Below are 19,419 nucleotides of genomic sequence, written 5' to 3'. Positions count from 1 at the left end.
AAGGCTTTGGCATAGTCAATAAAGCAGAAATAGATGTTTTTCTGGAACTCTCTTGCTTTTTTCGATGATCCAGCGGATGTTGGCAATTTGATCTCTGGTTCCTCTGCCTTTTCTAAAACCAGCTTGAACATCTGGAAGTTCACAGTTCACGTGTTGCTGAAGCCTGGCTTGGAGAATTTTGAGCATTACTTTACTAGCATGTGAGATGAGTGCAATTGTGCGGTAGTTTGAGCATTCTTTGTCATTGCCTTTCTTTGGGATTGGAATGAAAACTGACCTTTTCCAGTCCTGTGGCCACTGCTGAGTTTTCCAAATTTGCTGGCATATTGAGTGCAGCACTTTCACAGCATCATCTTTCAGAATTTGAAAGAGCTCAACTGGAATTCCATCACCTCCACTAGCTTTGTTCGTAGTGGTGCTTTCTTAGGCCCACTTGACTTCACATTCCAGGATGTCTGGCTCTAGGTGAGTGATCACACCATTGTGATTATCTTGGTCGTGAAGATCTTTTTTGTACAGTTCTTCTGTGTATTCATGCCACGTCTTCTTAATATCTTCTGCTTCTGTTAGATCCCTACCATTTCTGTCCTTTATTGAGCCCATCTTTGCATGAAATGTTACACCCTTGGTATCTCTGATTTTCTTGAAGAGATCTCTAGTCTTTCCCATTCTGTTGTTTTTGTGTCTTTCTTTGCATTGATCCATTAGTCTCCCTGAATTTAAAAAAAAAAAAACAAAAAACTTAAAAGACTCATCCATGAAATCCAAAAGTTTGGGAACTACTGCCTTATACCAGTCTGTATTTTAAAACAAAGCAAACGAAAACCACCAAAAAACCCCATCCAGAAGGTCATCAATAAAAAGAAATGATGAGAACTAACTGCTGACTGTTGAATAAAGTTATAGAACTGCCTTTGCATGTTGATTTTTCTCCAGCATAAAAGGCTTGTGTATCTTAAAGCAGTTTGCAATTACAGGGTCATTTGGCAGACATTTCCTAAATACTGTGCCTGGGCCCGTTTTCCTCAGCCCCTGGAGTTTCTGAATATTTGGATCGGGCCTAAGCAGACGTTCTAAGATTGTTTGGATTTTTTGTGTTTGTGCCTCATGTGGTGGCATGCAGGATCTTAGTTCCCCAACCAGGTATCAAACTCAGACCCCCTGCTTTGATCAGAGTCCTAACCACTGGACAACCAGAGGGGTCCCTCTAAGGTGGCTTTGAAGTGCAACCTGGTTTAAATGACTGCAGTCATTCTGGGTATATGTTAATTGGGTATAATACCAATTGAGGGTATAATGTTAATGCTTTTACTTGCATACTTGCATGTTTTGTTATTTCTAAGATATCTTTTTCAAGGAAAAAAAAAAGAATTTCCTGTCTTCTTTTCTATTGATTCTTGGCAATCGTTTCAAGAAAAAAAAGAGAATTTCCTTTCTTCTTTTCTATTGGTTCTTTAGCAAGCCAGAATGCTGGTTTTACTGTTTTGCCTTTATTGTGGGTCAAAGAGGGAGCATTGGGAAAATTATTTTCAAAGTAGAAAACACGAAGGACAATAAAGTACTCAGATTGAAACAAAGATAAATTAAAGGCTTGTATGGGGACTTCCCTGGTGGTCCATTGGTTAAGAATCCGGGACTCGGTCCCTGGTCTGGGAACTAAGATCCCACCTGCCCAGACAACTAAGCCTGCACACCTCAACAAAAGATCCTATGTGCTGCAACTAAGACCTGCTGCAGCCAAATAAATAAAAATTTTTTAAAAAGAACATTTAATAGAGAAGAAAAGAGATATTCTAGATAATTATAACATAAGTGTTCAGTGCTGGAGGAGGCAGTCCATTTAGAATGACATGTGCTGTCAGAACCTGCCCTGCTGTAGATGCCTGTCCTCGTGAGGAGTTGGGTGGCATTGAGCTGGATTGTGAATGTCAGATAGGCTTAGAACTTTTGGAGTTAAGGGAGATAGACTTTCCAGAAGGTGGGAGCAAGGTTTGGAGAGTGCAAGGGGGGGCTCTATGTCTAAGAATGTGTATGTTTATGTTCCTGAGCTGGAGGGTTAGAGAGCCAGAGAGGCAGCTAAGGCATGGATCTAGGAAGTGGTGGGTTGGGCAGGTGTGTGTGATGTAGATCACATAAGACAGATAATCAGATTCTAAGTGGTCTAGGAGAGAAAGAGCAGGCCACACAGACTAGGTGATAAGTAGCTTCTATTTAATCAAATGAAAAGAGAGTGAACTGTAAGTTTTCTGTCCCTGGCTGATGTTTTAATGGTATGTTTCCACTAGTGGGGGCTTCCCTGGTGGCTCAGACAGTAAAGAAACTGTCTGCAAGGCAGGAGACCTGAGTTCAGTCCCTGGGTTGGGAACATCCCCTGGAGAAGGGAATGACTACCCACTCCAGTATTCTTGCCTGGAGAATTCCATGGACAGAGGAGCCTGGCGGGCTACAGTCCATGGGGTTGCAAAAGAACTGGACACGACTGAGTGACTAACACACCAGGGAAGGGAAAGCAGCAGCCTAGAGAAATAACCCAGTTACATAAACGCAGGGATACAGCACCAGGCATCAAACTTTGGTCCTTTGGACATGCCCATTTCCTGTGGGGGATCAGGGGTGGAGTTGGGCTAGAGGTACATATGGAACCTCTGTGGGACATATGGGAAAGGTCTTTTTAGAGGAAGCTGAGAGTATGGCTGAATGTGATAAGGGGACAAGATTGATGGATATTCCCGTGTATGTGTTATGTGTGTCTTACTAGTGTCAGGTTCTGAAACATCCAGGACCTGTACCTACTTGATTATCTGATGCAGGTTTAAGGACTTTTGTAAAGCAGGGCATGCTTCTGAAAAGGAAGATGGTCCTTCTGCGCAGAGGGACAAGAAGTTTAACTAGTTCCTATTTACTTCTTTTTTTGTCCACCCTGTTAGGTGCTGGCTTCTACTGAGATCATCAAAACTTATGAGTAACTTTGGGGAGGAGAGTGAAGGAATTTTCTCTGCACAGCCCTAAGGCCTTAGAAGCCTTCGGGCTCCTGGGATATATCAGATCCTCAGTGGGATCACCTCACAGTCACAGCTGGGTTTTCTCAGTTCTTGTACAGAAGAGCCATAACTGTGTGTGGAAGGGGACTGGGGCTGGCAATTTTAAGGGAGAGGAAAGCTCATTCCCCTCATAGAGCTGCAGAGCTTTCTCAGGGTGAGAGTCTCAGTGATGATGCCCTTCACTAACCAGCCTTTCTTTCTACTTCATCATCTAGACTCTGAAACATACAGTTTCAGACCCAGGTTGAGGATGCGTGCATGCTAAGTCGCTTCAGTCATGTCTAACTGTTTGCAACCCCATGGACTGTAGCCCACCAGGCTCCTTTGTCCATGGGATTCTCCAAGCAAGAATACTGGGGCCCAGGGATCAAATCTGTCTCTCTTATGTCTCCTGCACTGCTAGGCAGGTTCTTTACCATTAGCCCCATCTGGGAAGCCGCAGTTTAGAGGATGGGATGGCTTAATTCTTAGGCTTGGAGCCTCTTTGGTTGAAGCCTTAACTTAAAGCTTTCCCTGAGACTGGGAAAAACACTGTTGGTGCTGATGGAAGTGAAGCATTTGAGGATTTTGTTCAGAATACCCAAAGCATCGGGGCCTGCGCGCTCCCCTCTCCCTTTTATGGGGAGGAGCCACATTTGTTATCTTTCCTTGTCTCTGTAGGCCTCGTCATTTCTGTGTCCCTTGGCTCATCCACTGATGTGTGGACTTGAGCATGATGAATTGTGAACTTCTTGCCACGTGTAGTGCCCTTGGGTACTTGGAGGGAGACACTTACCACAAGGAGCCAGATTGCTTAGGTGAGTCCTTTTTTGAGGAAACATTAAAAAAGAAAAAAACTTACTTGAACCGAGATCTTTTGAATTTCTCAAGCCATGGGTATGAAGGGCACATGGACCTGGGTGGAGCTTCTTCCCTGGGTCCATGTAAGTGTTTATTCTGTCCCTGAAGAGAGTGTGAAGGACTTGATCCGCTACTTGAGGCACGAGGATGAGACACGGGACGTGAGGCAGCAGCTGGGATCGGCTCAGATCCTGCAGAGTGACCTCCTGCCCATCCTCACCCAGCATCGCCAGGACAAGCCTCTTTTTGATGCTGTTATCAGGTTGATTCCCCAGCTTTTTTTTTAATTGAAGTATGTTTGATTTATAATACTGTGTTAATTTCTGCTGTACAGCAAAGTGACTTAGTTATACACACATGTATATATATATATATATATATGTATATATATACACACATTGTTTTTTATATTTTCTTTCATTATGGCTTATCATAGGATGTTGAATGTAGTTCCCTGGGCTATGCAGCAGGATCTCATTGTTGCTTCCTCCGATTTTTAAGGTTTATCATGTGCTAGCCTTTGGTGTTGGTGCCTGGTGAGGAAACTTAACAGCTTCTCCCTCCTTCATGATCTCCCTAGGCTGATGGTGAACTTGACACAACCAGCCTTGCTCTGTTTCGGCAGCGTGCCCAAGGAGCCCAGCTTCCGGCACCACTTTCTGCAGGTGCTGGCATACTTGCAGGCTTACAAAGAGGTGAGGTTTTACCCCAGAGTCCCTGGGGCAGAATTGGGGGCAGTGGGGAAGGAGAAAGTGGAGGCTACTTAAGGTCTACTCCCCTATTTCATAGGCCTTTGCCAGTGAGAAGGCATTTGGGGTCCTCAGTGAAACTTTGTATGAGCTGCTGCAGCTGGTGAGTCTCCGCTTCCCAAGATGCCAGGCTGAGGGGTCGGGGGGTGAGGGTGAGGGGTACAGTTAGCGCCATGCTCCTCCTCCGCACAGAGCCCCAGGCAGGGCATTATCATGGAGATACGACCCCAATCCCTGGGGTACAAGTCCAATCCACCGCACTGAGTCTGCTGCCTCAGGACTGCTTGAACACTTCCTTTCCTTTCTTTTTAATCCTGACCCTTCTCTGTGCCTCTGTCCCTCTGTCAGGGTAGGGCCCTCCCGCTTTCCCCAGGGAGTCTCTTCCTCTGTCTCTCCTTCTTCTGACCAGGGCTGGGAGGAACGCCAGGAGGAAGACAACTTGCTGATTGAGCGGATCCTGCTGCTGGTCAGAAACGTCCTCCATGTCCCCGCCGACCTTGAGCAGGAGAAGGTGATCTGGGGTTGTCTGAGTTCTCATGCTTGGTTAGGGTGAGCAGCCCCCTTTTCCACTGTTCTGTCCTCTGACCTTGGTGGGGGGCACTTTGGTCAAGGAAGGAGTTGAAGAACCTCAAGGCAGGGCAGGAGAACTGACTGAGTGCCCCCTTTCCACCTCACTGCTCAGCGGATTGACGATGACGCCAGTGTGCACGACCGGCTTCTCTGGGCAATCCACCTCAGTGGCCTGGATGACCTGCTCCTCTTCCTGGCCAGCTCACCTGCGGAGCAGCAGTGGAGCCTCCATGTGCTGGAGATCATCTCCCTTATGTTTCGTGACCAGGTGAGACCCTGACCTGTTGCCGCCGACCCTTCCCTCGTGTCCTTTTCTGCTGTGCGGCCAGAATTGCTCTTGAGTCATGACTGAAATGTCTGGGGAAGGCAGGAGACTTGTGGAGTAGCCATGTCTTAGGTACAGGGTCCCACCAACAGCCGTATTTTCGTTCACTCTTTCTCTCCCCCCAGGAGGTAAACTCAGAATAGGGAATGACTACCCTCCTGACTCGTCCCTTCTTGTTCTAAATTCAGAACCCTGAGCAACTGGCAGGAGTAGGGCAGGGACGCTTGGCTCAGGAGCGGAGGACGGATGTGGCAGAGCTGGAGGTCTTGCGCCAGCGAGAGATGGCAGAAAAGAAGACTCGAGCCCTGCAGCGAGGCAACAGGTGAGTGGCAGAGAGCCGCTCTACCCGTGTTCCTGTTCCTGCACCGCAGAATGTCAGGGCTCGGGCCAGACACTGGGTCACAGTGGTGACCAGAGAGCACTTTGCGGTTACAGCACGCTCTGATGTGCTGCTGAAAAAATGAGGACGGAGCTTCCACAGAATTGAGGAGTCACCCTGGAGGTTTTTTGTTTTTTTTTTTCTTCTGCAGGCATTCTCGGTTTGGGGGTTCCTACATCATCCAGGGCTTGAAATCCATTGGGGAGAGGGACCTTGTATTTCATAAAGGTCTCCACAATGTGAGTATGGTCCTGTCGGGGCGGTTGGGGGTACATTGTAGAGTAGGGGGCCTACAAAGGGTAAACATCTCTGGAGGTAAAGCTGTCTCTGTTCTTGGGCTTAGAAAGTTAGAGACGTAGGAGGCATAGAGTTTTGGCAGTGTCTTTACAGGCATCTTCACTTAGTACTAGCGGGAGAGAACCTTCTATAAGTTTCTTCTGAGAAAACTAAAGTACCAAGGATGTGGAAAGAGCTGCCAGGGAAGGAGGTGTTCAGAAGTAATTCTGATCCCCTCAACCTCTACCCCCAGCTCCAAAACTATACTTCTGATTTGGGAAAGCAGCCCCGACGGGTGCCTAAACGTCGCCAGGCTGCCCGGGAGCTGTCCATCCAGCGCCGCTCTGCCCTCAACGTGAGACTCTTTCTTCGGGACTTCTGCTCGGAGTTCCTGGAAAACTGTTACAACCGGCTCATGGGCTCGGTGAAGGTGAGAGCCTAGGAAGGATGGAGCACAGAGTGACTCAGGCCGCAGTGAGGAGAAGAGCAGGCTGGTGAGAAGCCCATGGGAAGCTAGCCAAAGACCATGGACTAGTAGGTGGGAAGGGTGTAGGGTGCTCCTGAGACATGGTGATGAAGTCAAGAGGGAGTGGGTTATTGATGGACAAAAAAGACTCTATAGAGTAGTTGCCCCAGAGGAAAGGGAAGGGAATGTGGAGAGGATAAGAGAAGGATGGAAATTAGGGTCCTAATATATTGTTACAGTGATGTCCAGGATCCACCCGGTCGCAGTAGGACAGGAGGAAGTGGGAAGCCCTGAGGTCACGGAGTGATCTGTTTTTCCTGGACATAGGACCACCTGCTTCGGGAGAAGGCTCAACAGCACGACGAGACCTACTACATGTGGGCCCTGGCTTTCTTCATGGCCTTCAACCGAGCTGCCTCCTTCCGGCCAGGCCTGGTTTCTGAGACGCTCAGTGTCCGCACCTTCCACTTCATTGAGCAGAACCTCACCAACTACTATGAGATGATGCTGACCGACCGCAAGGAAGCCGTCTCCTGGGCACGCCGGTGAGCGGGAGGAGAACTGCGGTCAAAGTGGGCATCTTGGCCAGGTTGGGAATCGGAACGCCTGAATTCGGGATGATGCTTTCTTCCCTATTTCAGGCTTTAAGTGGTCAGGCTGGGGGCAAGGATGGGCTGGGTCATTCAGTTTTTGATGGAACTATTTTGGGAGGTGGGGGTGCAAAGGAGTGATACTGTTTCCATGAACCAAGGTCCTAAGCTGTCCTCCCTTTCACCTCTTTTCTTCTTGCAGGATGCACCTGGCTCTGAAGGCGTATCAGGAGCTGCTAGCCACAGTGAATGAGATGGATGTGTGCCCAGACGAGGCTGTGAGGGAGAGCAGCCGCATCATCAAGAGTGAGGCCTGGCCTGGCTGCTGGTCCCGCCTTCCCTGCCTCTCAACCCAAACCTCACCCTTCCCATCCCAGCTCCACCTGTCTCCCCCATTCCCAAGCTTTCCAGACCAATCCTTCCATCCCCTTCTCTTCTCTGTTTGCAGACAACATTTTCTATGTGATGGAGTACCGGGAGCTCTTCCTGGCTCTCTTTCGCAAGTTTGATGAGAGATGCCAGCCCCGCTCTTTCCTTCGTGACCTGGTGGAAACCACCCACCTCTTCCTCAAGATGTTGGAGCGGTTCTGTCGGACCCGTGGGAACCTGATGGTGCAGGTATGGGGCAGCCCAGGGGTGTAGAAAGAGCTGGAGGGAAAGGAGGAAGGGGAAAGCTGATCTGTTAGAAATACTCTCAGCTAAGGCCAAGAGTTTTGTTGGTGTTGCCATTGTGAGTTGGCCTTGTAAATTTCCTCTCATTCAGTTAATTCTTGATCTACCATAAATATCTTCATTCAGGAACCATTTATTAAACACCTGCTCTTTGCTAAAAGCACATAGACTCTGGCGGTCCATAATTTTAGGATTTAGTAATTATGCTGTGCTATTTCCTGGTTATTCTTCAGAAGCACTGTCGTGAGATAGAAAGGGCCTTACCTTACAGTAAAAATCAGATCTGGGGACTTGCCCAGTAGTCCAGTGATTGAGACTCTGCACTCCCACTGCAGGGGGCCAGGGTTTGATCCCTGGTCTGGGAATTAAGATCCTGCATGCCGCCTAGAGAACCCAAACATAGAAAAAGTCAGAGATCTGGGATTTCGTCCTGTATTAGTTACTGTTAGAATAACTCAAGCTGCTTGTGTGCGTCTCCAGGTCTTTAAAGTTGATTATAATATCTACCCATATGAGCCTGAAATGAAATAATAAATGAAAAATCTGGGACAAGAAGAAAACCTCAAGGAGTTTCTATCCTGGAGACACAAGGACTCTGCTTTATAAAAATTTTCCTATACTTCTATTTGCTGCAGCTTAAAACTTGGTCAGAAGTGAACTTGAAAGGGGCTGTGGTACCAGTGTACTCAGTCACTCAGTTGTATCCATTGCAACTCTTTGTAACCCCATGGACTGCAGCCCACCAGGCTCCTCTGTTCATGAGATTTCCCAGGCAAGAATACTGGAGAGGGTTGCCATTTCCTACTCTGAGGATCAAACCCAAGTCTCTTGCGTCTCCTGCATTGGCAGGTGGATTCTTTACCACTGCTCCACCTAGGACACTTGTAGTACCAATGAGACTTTTCTAAAAGGCCTTTTTACACTCAGAACTCTGTTGTATTCTCAGTACTGTATTGAGCGTTTAGTGTTTACTATGTCTCAGATGTTGTGCTAAGATTTTCCCATAATCCTCACAACACTAGGACACAGGCACAGAGTGGTTAAGCAACTTGTCCAAGGTCTAGCTAGTAAATGACCAGCATCCATACTTAAATCCTGACCTGCTGGAATCCAGGCTTATGCTCCTGACCTTTGGTGTGTTTTAAGTTCCTTGAGTATAGCATGAATCTCATTAAGGACCTCATAACCCATCTTATTTACTCACAGCCATGACTTGGCGAGACAGGGTCAGGGTATTGACTTTCATTCTCCTGCTTTTCAGGAGGAAGAAAATCGTGGTGTACTTTTGCAGAATGCTTTCCTTTTCACAAAGCCTTTTCATATAGAAGTTTTTGTCCTTATAGCAAATCTGTTTATTCTATAGACTTCTGCTTAAGGTGTCACTGCCCCAAGAAATGAGTCACGTGCTGTTCCTGTGTTTTGCCATGGCATTTTATGCTCAGCCACATTCTAGGTTTTATCCATGCTGTAGTGTTGTTTACCTACTTACCTGTTTCCCCCAAACTAGTGCCTCAAGGAGAAGGCAATGTGCTGGTCACTGCTGCTTACCCATTGCCATCAAGTAGCACATAGTGGTCACTCCATGAATGTCTAATTAATTCAGACCTCTAACTAATTAGTTCTCAGAGGACATTAATGGGAAAAGGCGTCTCTGGCTCTCCTGCTGTCCTCACAGTTCTTTCTCCATAGAACAAACGAAAGAAAAGAAAGAAGAAAAAGAAGGCCTTAGATCAGTCTGTTGCTTCTGGTAATGCCCCCTACAGCCCAGAGGAGCTGGAGGCCATGTGGCCCTCCCTGGCCGAGCAGCTGCAGTGCCGTGCCCAGGTAAGTAGCTGCAGAAACCTTCTCCTGAGTCTAGTGCCCTGGACAGGCTGTCTTGGCATCCCCTCACCCCCACCACTGTTTCCATAGCTTTAATCATCCCTCTCTAGGATTCTGAGCTCAGTTTGGACTCTGTGGTTCCCTTTGATGCGGCCTCAGAGGTGCCAGTGGAAGAGCAGCGGGCAGAAGCCATGGTGCGGATCCAGGACTGCCTCCTGGCTGGCCAGGCCCCGCAGGCCCTGAGCCTCCTGAGGTCTGCCCGGTAAGAGCGCTGCATGCGCATCCTCCTGCATCCAGCCCCTGGGCTTTTGGGGGCAGAGAGTGGCTTTCACTGGGGCACAGGGTTCTCAGTCTTTCAAAGAGAGCAGTCCCCTCAAAAGTGCAAGAGCTCTGCATGGAACACTTGAGTCCTGGGAAGTTTTGGTTGGTTTATTAGGGAAGTTTGTTGTTTGTTTTGTTTCACTTTTGAAAAATATTAGCACAGTTAGTTGGGGGAAAAAATAGAGATAATTCTATGAGCCAAAGATAGCCATCATTAACATTTTGATGAGTTATCTTCCAGAGTATTCTCCCCCTCTGTGTTATATATAGACATATGCACCTTCTTTTACAAAATCAAAATATTATGATACTGATTTGTAGTATTTTTTTCAATTCTCAATATATTGTGAGCATCATTTCACATCAGATATATTTCTGCAATTGTTAATGGCTTTAAAACCGCATCATGTATATTTGTCCAACTAAATGTCATGCATTTAGATTACTTGCATTTTGTTCCTTTGATTTTCATTGCAGTGAGGCTTATGAGGGAAAATTTCCCTAGAGTCTTTGTTTCATCTTTGAGATGACAGTTTGCATTCTCTTTCTAGTTGGAAAATAAGTCTAAATTCCTTCTACTACTTCAAATTATAATTCAGATTCCCTCTGGTGAAAGTGTTAGTCACTCAGTTATATCTGACTCTTTGGAGCCCCATGGACTGTACCCCACCATACTCCTCTATCCATGGAATTCTCCAGGCAAGAATACTGGAGTGGGTACCCATTCCCTTCTCCAGGGAATCTTCCCAACCCAGGGATTGAACTGAGATCTCCCACATTGCAGGCAGATTCTTTACCATCTGAGCCACCAGAGAAGCCCAAATTCCCTCTGGCAAAAAGCCTTTTTTTTTTCTTTCTGTGTTCCAGGGAGGTGTGGCCAGAAAGAGATGTGTTTGGTGCTCAGGACATCTCCCCAGAGGAGGAGATCCAGCTACTGAAGCAAATCCTCTTGGCCCCGCTTCCCCGTGAGTCTCCCTTTCCTTCTCATCACTCTCCTTCCCATGCTTCTCTAGCGCCAACGTCACAGATACCCGGTAATCCTCACTCTTTCTGTAGGCCAGCAGGGTCTGGAGGAACAAGGGGCGGAGGAAGAAGACGAAGAAGAGGAGGAGGAGGAAGAGTTAGAAGTGGTCCAGGTGTCGGAGAGAGAATTTAACTTTTTGGACTACCTGAAACGGTGCGCGCCCAGAGGATGGAGTTGGTGTCAGGGTGCAGACCGGGGTGCCATGCGGACGAGCTATATCTTTCTCATGCCTGCATCCTCTCGCTCCTTGTCTCGGTGCAGCTTCGCAAACTCAACCGTCCTCCGAGCCTACCTGCTGCTGCTGCGGAGCTACAAGCAGAACAGCGCCCACACCAACCACTGTGTGGTCAAGATGCTGCACCGGCTGGCCCATGATCTCAAAATGGAAGCCCTGCTTTTCCAGCTTTCCCTCTTCTACCTCTTCAATCGTCTGCTCAGCGATCCTGCTGCCGGGGCCTACAAAGTGAGGAAATACCAAAGAATGGGGGTCTGGAGGCCTAGGGACGTCCTGGGGTAAAAGGTTGAGAGGTGAAGTGCCCTGAGGGGTGTCAGGGCTGAGCCATGAGAGAACAGTGTGGATGTAGGCAGGCAGGTTGAGGGAGTTGCATGGGGAAGGATAGAAGAGGCCAAGCAAGGAGGGCCAGCTGGGGAACAGGTCTAGAGACGATACCTAGAGGCCCGTGTTTATGTACGTGTGGCCACGGGCCTGACAGCAGCCTCCCTCTCCCACAGGAGCTGGTGACTTTTGCCAAGTATATCCTGGGCAAGTTCTTTGCTTTGGCTGCTGTCAACCAGAAAGCCTTTGTGGAGCTGCTGTTCTGGAAGAACACTGCTGTGGTTCGAGAGATGACCGAGGGCTACGGCACCCTGGATGGCGGGTGAGCTTGAGGACAGCATGGTGGGCCTGATGGTGGGTGGTGGGGGCAACCCAGTACAGTGTGCCAGAGCTGGAGGACCTGGCAGGTCAGGTGGCGTCGCCTTTTCCCTTTCTAGGCGAGAAAACAAGCCCCGAAGGTGAAGCTAATTTCACCTGTTAGCTAATTTCACCCAAGAGAGAAACTGGGATCGAGCCTAAGTGTCCTGTCTACTCTAGTTTCCTTCTCCTTCACCGGCGTTCGGGGGGCGCTCAAAGTTGGGGGTCCACAGAGACTCTGTATGTGCCTTATACCAGGAAGTGCTGGGAGGCCATAAGGAAGCCCAGAAATGCCTGTCCTCTTTCTGAGTAGCTCAGCTCCTCTCCTTTCACTCTTCTCTCTCCTCCTAATACCCTCAGCCCCTGCAGTGTCAGGTTCCAGGGGCCCAACCTGGAAACTCTTAGTTTGATTTTGGGATTCTTAAGTACAAGGAGAGTAAAAGGAAGGAGACACACCTTAGGCCTCCGCTGGCTGGCTGCTCTGAGGTACCTGGGTCACCCTTGCTCCTGTTAGAAGAGAAGGCCCTTGGTCTCCTCTTTCGGACCCAGCAGCCTCCCCGATCCCCTTCTTTCCCCACTCAGATCTTCTAGCCGCAGACTCCCTGGATGGAGCCCAGAGGAGGAGGCCCAGCTTCGGGAACTGTATCTTGCCCATAAGGATGTGGAAGGTATGAGGCCTTGAGGTCTGAAGAGCTTGAGGGAGGAAGGCAGCCAGAGCCCCGGGACCCCCCTTCCCAGCGTCACCCCTCCTCCACCTCAGGTCAGGATGTGGTGGACACCATCTTGGCACACCTGAAAACTGCTCCTCGGACACGCAGGCAGGTCATCCACCATCTGGTGCGGCTGGGACTGGCTGACAGCGTCAAGGACTTCCAGAGGTAGCAGCACATGCTCTGGAGGGAACTGATTTGGGAATCCACCACACAGCCCCTGAGCGCCCCCTTCCACTGACACCTCCCTCAATAGGAAAGGAACCCAGATTGTGCTGTGGACGGAGGATCAGGAGCTGGAGCTGCAGCGGCTTTTTGAGGAGTTTCAGGACTCCGATGGTGAGTGAGGGGGAAGCTCAGGGAGCCTCTGAGAGGAGAGCCAAGCTGTCCATTTCTTTTCCTGCCGCTTCCTCTTCCCAACGAAGGCTTATTTTCTCCTTTCTGTCCACCTGCTCTATTTGTGGTGACGCGTTTGCTTGTTTTAAAGGTATTTTTTCTTTTTTTAATTACATAAGTTACAGGTGTACAATTCACTATAGTATGGTTCACTGTAGTCACTAGTTTTTTTTATAGTCACTAATTCTTAAATTTTATGCTCCATTTATCATTGTTAAAAAAATATTGGCTATACTCCCCATGTTGTACAATACGTCCCTGTAGCTTATTTTATACCTAAGCTTGCAACTCTTAATCCCCTACCCCCGTATGGCTCCTCCCCCTTTCCCACTGGTAACCACTAATTTGTTCTCTATATCTGTGAGTCTGCTTCTTTTTTGTTATATTCATTCTTTTTTTTTTTTAGAATCCACAAATAAGTGATATCATATTTCTCTGTCTTAATTATTTCACTTAGCATCCATATTGCCTCAAATGGCAAAAATTCATTCTTTTTTATGGCTGAGTAGTATTCCTGTATATGTTTATATTATTATTGTTGTTTAGTTACTAATTTGTACCTGACTTTGCAACCCTGTGGACTGTAGCCTGCCAGGCTCCTCTGTCCATGGGATTTCCCAGGCAAGAATTCTGGAGTGGGTTGCCATTTCCTTCTCCAGGGGATCTTCCCTACCCAGGGATTGAACTTGAGTCTCCTGCATGGCAGGTGGATTCTTTACTGTCTGAGCCACCTGGGAAGCCCTGTGTGTGTATTACATCTTCTTTATTCATTCGTCTGTTTATGGACACTTAGGTTGCTTTTATACCTTGGCAATTGTAAATAATTCTGCCAAGAACATTGGAGTATATGTATCTTCGAAGTAGTGTTTTTATTTTTTTTGGATATATACTCAAGAGTGAAATTGCTGGGTTATATGATAATTCTATTTGTAGTTTTTTGAAAGACCTCCATACTTTTTTTTTTGTGGCATCATTTTTGCGTGAATTGAGTTATCCCCTTTCCCAAGACTGCTCTCTGTTTCCTTTACTAGTCCCTTTACCCTGTTGCTCTTCACACTTTCTCTCTCTATAGATGTCCTGGGTAATATCATGAAGAACATTACAGCCAAACGCTCACGGGCCCGAATAGTGGATAAACTGCTGGCTCTGGGGCTGGTGGCTGAGCGGCGGGAGCTGTACAAGAAACGCCGGAAGAAGCTGGCACCCTCGAGCTTGGTAACAGTCTTACCCTGGCTCTGCCAGCTGGGCATGCCTCCCTCTCACCCCTCTCCCCCTGCAGTGCTCCTTAGAAGTAGCCCACCCAGATTCTTCCTGCTTCAGGCCCTTCTGAATAGCCCCCCCAGTGGGGTAGTCAGGAACCAGAGGACTCCACACAGTTCCTTATCTTGTCTCCTTTGGTCCATTTCTCACCCCAATGAATTGTAGCCTAATGAAGAGGAATTTTTGCACGATTTTTGCCAGGAAGATCTAGAAGAAGAGGAAAATGTGCCAGAGAAAGATAATGAAGAGGATGAAGAGAAAGAAGGCTCAGAAGCAGAGCAACCCCAGGGTGGCTCCGTCATTTCAGCTGAATACCTTGGGCAAAGTCTGCACCAGGAAGGTGAGGGCTTGGTTGGGAGAGATGTCTCAGATGGCGGGGTTGGTTGTATGGACCAGTTGTGAGTTTCCCACATTCCTTCAGGCTTTTCTGCTCCCCTCCTCTGGCTCCAGAACTGCCTCATCCGAGCAGCAGATGATCGGGAAGAGGCCGGTGAGTGAATAAGTGACGGATTCGGGAGGACTGGGGTCTGGAGGCTGCTGGGGACCTGCCATGGGATGGAGGGCCAGTTCTTTCTTCACATCTTCACCATGTGACTGGGTCCTATCCTAGGCTGCTCCCAGGCAGTTCCGTTGGTGCCACTGACAGAAGAAAATGAAGAAGCGATGGAAAATGAACAGTTTCAACAGCTGTTGCGAAAGCTAGGGGTTCGGCCTCCTGCCTCTGGACAGGTAAATACATCAGTTACGGCATCAGCCAAGCATGTTGTTGCCTCTTTAAGATACATCTCCTCGCTCCCTGTCATCTCTGACCATGACTCCTATAGGAGCTGTCCTGCTAATCTTCTCCTCGCCTATCTTCTCTTCTCCTAAGTCCATCTTCCACACTGCTTCCAAGTTATCTTTCTAAAATATAGTTTTGATTATATCACTCTCCTGATCAGAGCACTTGGTGTTCCCCACTGTTTGCAGGACAAAGTCCACAGCCTTTGAGTGATGTATCTGGCCTTGGCCAAGCTTTGCAGCCTCACAATCATGCCACCCAACACCTGCCTCACACTGTAGTCATCCTGAGCTACTTTCCATCCTCCAAACAGACTTTTTCATACCTGTAAACAGTCAATCATGCCAGTTCCCCCTACTGGAAGGTTCCAACCACATACACAGGTGGCCGATCACCCATCTTCCTGATGAACCATCCACCCGACGTTCAAGAGTTTTAATTTAGCTGTCACTTCCTCAGGAAAACAGTCTCTTTCACTGCTTCAACCACACTCCCTACCAAAATTCACCAGATGCTCAAGTCTCTAATATAAAATGGCATAGTATTTGTGTATAATCTTTGCATATAGTCTCTATAGGTTACTTGTCATAACTAATACAATATAAATGCTATGTACATAGTTGTCAGTGTGCAGCAAGTTCAGGTTTTGCTTTTGGAACTTTCTGGAATTTTTCATTTCTTTCCCCAATGTTTTTGATCTGTAGTTGGTTAAATCCATGGATATGAAACCCGCAGATGCAGAGGGCCAACTGTAATCATTTTGGTGGCTGTGATTTGTTCGTTCCGTTAGTATAGCCCCAGTCCTGTGGTGTTACAGTACATTGTTATAGTAGATTGGTTCTTTATCCTGTTTGATTGTGAGATCCTTGAAAGCATGGATCATATCTGACTCACTTTTAGATCCCCAGAATCTATTCATTTACTTATGTAATTAGCAACTATATTCTCTGGCACTGTGCTAGACACTGGGCATAGGCTGGATTAATAAGCAGTGAGAGTTCACAACCCTTGTGGCGCGTCACCAATGTAGGCTCATATGTATTCAGTGATTAATGTCAAAATCTGGTGAGCTCTAGAGGCTTCTCCTTTCCCATTGCTCCTGCTTTCAACTCCTTTGCCCCTGTAGGAAACCTTCTGGCGAATTCCAGCCAAACTGAATCCCACCCAGCTCCGGAGGATGTCAGCTTCCTTGAGCCAAGCAGAAGAGGAGGAAAAGCTTCAGTTAGGATTAGAATCTAAGGTCCCTGGGGAGCCAGGCCTAGAGGAGGAGCACCAACAGGAAGAGGAGCATCAACAAGAGGAGGAGCATCAAAAGGAGCACCGAGCACATGCCCTGAGGACCCTCATGTTAGCCCGGAAAAAGGAAGCAGGCCTGGTGTCGCCAGAGGGTAATACCAGGACCACTTACCTATTGTATACTTACTACGTGCTGGCCATATCAATCAAGAGGGTCTACAAGACTTCTGAGACTACAAGAACCTAGTTCCCTAATTTCATGCCTCTTGTGGTTGTTTCAGAGGAAGGGACCAGTGGTGGGAAAGAGCAGCTGATAATGGCACCCAAGAAGCGACAACTGCTGGACAGCGATGAGGAGCAGGAGGAAGATAAAGGTGGGAGCAGAAGTGGGGGAGTCCGGTCGGGACCTGCTTTTTCTTCTAACCTCTAGCACTCTTCTCTCCAGTCTAGAAGATAAATGCTACCATCCTCCTTCTCCATACATACTTAGATCTCCTCTCTCTTTTTATCCTTGTCATTCCCATAGCACCAGAGTTGGGAGTTCCAGGAATCCGGAAGAAGAAACGGTTTCAGATAGAGGATGATGATGAGAGCGACTGAAGATGCAGATGCCCAGGGCAGATAAACCCCATTTTTAGGTGGTGAATTTGAATCCGAGTTTGGAGGGGCATACAGGACCTGGAAACCCCTCTTACTGGACAGCAGCTGTGGAGCCCCGGACTTCCCCATGGATTTAGAGTCCAGGAAGTCCAGGCAACAGTGTTGGCCTCCTGTTATTTCTTCCTTCTCCCAGTTTTATCAGGGTGCCTCAGTAGCTCTCTGGAGACTTATTCCTCTTCTTTGGTTTTAATAGCACTCCCTGGTAAAGGAGAGGTGTGAATGAAATATAGAAGGCACCTTGGACCCCCCTTAGTGGTCTGTTGTTTTGGCTTTCTGCTGGAGGTGGGTCCCAGCACTAGATGGGGAGTCTTGTGACATGAAGAGTGTGGGTGTTGCAGCATTTTAAAAAGGCTCCCATTCTCATATTCTTTCCTGTAATCATCTTCGAAACACCAGATTGAGCCCAGTTCTTGCCACTGAAGTAAGGCTGAGATGCAGTATTCTTCAGATGATGAATACATTTGGTTGGTGTTTGGCAGCGAATTAAACATGTAAAATGTAAAGTTGCCAGTGTTGATCTGACTTACCAATCTAAATACCCTAACCCTCCACCTGCATCTTTGTGAAAGAACTTTTAACTGTTAGGTTTAAAAGAAACCATCAGCCTTCCTTTTTCTCTTGCTTTCCCTACAAAAGATGCAAAAACATTCTTACCTCAAGATCAAGGGATAAATAGGATAAATCTTTAGGGTTAAAACAATATGCATCAGAACAGGCACATGAAAAAATGCTCAATGTTGTTAATCATCAGAGAAGTGCAAATTGAAACCACAATGAGATATCACCTGATACCTACCAGAGTGGCTGTCATCAAAAGGACCATGGATAATAAATGTTAGTTATAGAAAAGGAACCCTTGTACAGTGTTGATAGGAACATACTGGGCTGGCACAACTCAAATGAACTTTTCTGTCAACCCCATAAACTGGTGTAGCCACTGTGGAAAATAGTATGGAGGTTCCTAAAAAAAACCCCTAAAAATAGAACTGCCATATGACCAAGCAATTCCACTCCTGGGTATATATCTGAAAAACGTGAGAACACTAATTCACAAAGATATATGCACTCCAGTGTTCATAATTATTTACCATAGCCAAAATATAGAAGTAACCTAAGTGTCCATCAACAGAAAAATAGATAAAGAAGATGTGGCAAATATGTAATGGAATACTTGGCCATGAAAAGGGATGAAATTCTGCCATTTGCAATAACATGGAGGGACTGGAAGAGTATTATGTTTAGTGAAATAAGACAAAAACCGTATCACATGTATATGGAATCTGAAAAATACAGTAAACTTGTGAATATATGTTTTAAAAAAAAACAGACTCGGTCTATAGAGAATAAACTAGTTTCTAGCTGGGAAACAGAAGGGGGAGGGGCAGTTTAGAAGTAGAGAGTTAAGAGGTACAAACTGCTATGTATGAAATAAGCCACGAGGATATATTGTATAGAACAGGGATTATAAGTAATTTTATAATAACTAAATGGAGAATAACCTTCAAAATGTGAATTCAAATTCAAAATGTGAATTGCTGTGTCACATTTTATATTGTATATCAACTGTACCTCGAATTATTTTTAAAAAAAAATGCATCGAGGACTTCCCTAGTGGCCCAGTGGTTAAGAATCCACCTTGAAGTCAGGTAGGTTGATTCCTCCAGTTCCATTCTTCTTTCTCAAGATCGCTTTGGCTATTCGAGGTTTTTTGTATTTCCATACAAATTGTGAAATTATTTGTTCTAGCTCTGTGAAGAATACTGTTGGTAGCCTGATAGGGATTGCGTTGAATCTATAAATTGCTTTGGGTAGTATACTCATTTTCACTATATTGATTCTTCCAATCCATGAACATGGTATATTTCTCCATCTATTAGTGTCCTCTTTGATTTCTTTCACCAGTGTTTTATAGTTTTCTATATATAGGTCTTTAGTTTCTTTAGGTAGATATATTCCTAAGTATTTTATTCTTTCCGTTGTAATGGTGAATGGAATTGTTTCCTTAATTTCTCTTTCTGTTTTCTCATTATTAGTGTATAGGAAAGCAAGGGATTTCTGTGTGTTGATTTTATATCCTGCAACTTTACTATAGTCATTGATTATTTCTAGTAATTTTCTGGTGGAATCTTTAGGGTTTTCTATGTAGAGGCTCTACTACAAAGCCACAGTTATCAAGACAGTATGGTACTGGCACAAAGACAGAAATATTGATCAATGGAATAAAATAGAAAGCCCAGAGATAAATCCACGCACATATGGACACCTTATTTTTGACAAGGGAGGCAAGAATATACAATGGATTAAAGACAATCTCTTTAACAAGTGGTGCTGGGAAATCTGGTCAACCACTTGTAAAAGAATGAAACTGGACCACTTTCTAACACCTACA

General features: G+C 46.5%; 1 protein-coding gene across 3 annotated transcripts in view; it reads left to right on the top strand.

Moving 5' to 3' along the window:
- TIMELESS (timeless circadian clock) overlaps positions 1-18,636 on the top strand; it is a 26,401-nt gene extending 7,765 nt beyond the window's left edge. For 2 of the 3 annotated variants that reach the window (XM_010839256.1, XM_010839257.1), the window contains exons 2-29: positions 3,702-3,838; positions 3,990-4,143; positions 4,462-4,576; positions 4,671-4,733; positions 5,040-5,141; positions 5,313-5,468; positions 5,714-5,847; positions 6,056-6,143; positions 6,434-6,610; positions 6,974-7,191; positions 7,439-7,542; positions 7,685-7,854; positions 9,598-9,732; positions 9,840-9,991; positions 10,918-11,015; positions 11,107-11,227; positions 11,336-11,537; positions 11,807-11,952; positions 12,570-12,655; positions 12,748-12,865; positions 12,954-13,036; positions 14,166-14,308; positions 14,519-14,693; positions 14,775-14,843; positions 14,964-15,082; positions 16,261-16,522; positions 16,652-16,744; positions 16,897-18,636. In XM_010839256.1, coding sequence (XP_010837558.1) covers positions 3,754-3,838; positions 3,990-4,143; positions 4,462-4,576; positions 4,671-4,733; positions 5,040-5,141; positions 5,313-5,468; positions 5,714-5,847; positions 6,056-6,143; positions 6,434-6,610; positions 6,974-7,191; positions 7,439-7,542; positions 7,685-7,854; positions 9,598-9,732; positions 9,840-9,991; positions 10,918-11,015; positions 11,107-11,227; positions 11,336-11,537; positions 11,807-11,952; positions 12,570-12,655; positions 12,748-12,865; positions 12,954-13,036; positions 14,166-14,308; positions 14,519-14,693; positions 14,775-14,843; positions 14,964-15,082; positions 16,261-16,522; positions 16,652-16,744; positions 16,897-16,970 — 3,642 coding nt within the window. In that variant the 5' untranslated portion in view covers positions 3,702-3,753 and the 3' untranslated portion in view covers positions 16,971-18,636. The remainder of the gene's footprint in view (positions 1-3,701; positions 3,839-3,989; positions 4,144-4,461; positions 4,577-4,670; positions 4,734-5,039; positions 5,142-5,312; positions 5,469-5,713; positions 5,848-6,055; positions 6,144-6,433; positions 6,611-6,973; positions 7,192-7,438; positions 7,543-7,684; positions 7,855-9,597; positions 9,733-9,839; positions 9,992-10,917; positions 11,016-11,106; positions 11,228-11,335; positions 11,538-11,806; positions 11,953-12,569; positions 12,656-12,747; positions 12,866-12,953; positions 13,037-14,165; positions 14,309-14,518; positions 14,694-14,774; positions 14,844-14,963; positions 15,083-16,260; positions 16,523-16,651; positions 16,745-16,896) is intronic. The other variant, XM_010839258.1, reaches the window with a different exon arrangement.
- Positions 18,637-19,419: the final 783 nt, after the last annotated feature.

The sequence above is a fragment of the Bison bison genome, unplaced genomic scaffold, assembly GCF_000754665.1.
Source record: "Bison bison bison isolate TAMUID 2011002044 unplaced genomic scaffold, Bison_UMD1.0 scf7180017864115, whole genome shotgun sequence".
Lineage (NCBI taxonomy): Eukaryota > Metazoa > Chordata > Mammalia > Artiodactyla > Bovidae > Bison > Bison bison.
This window is presented reverse-complemented; position numbering and strand designations above follow the sequence as displayed.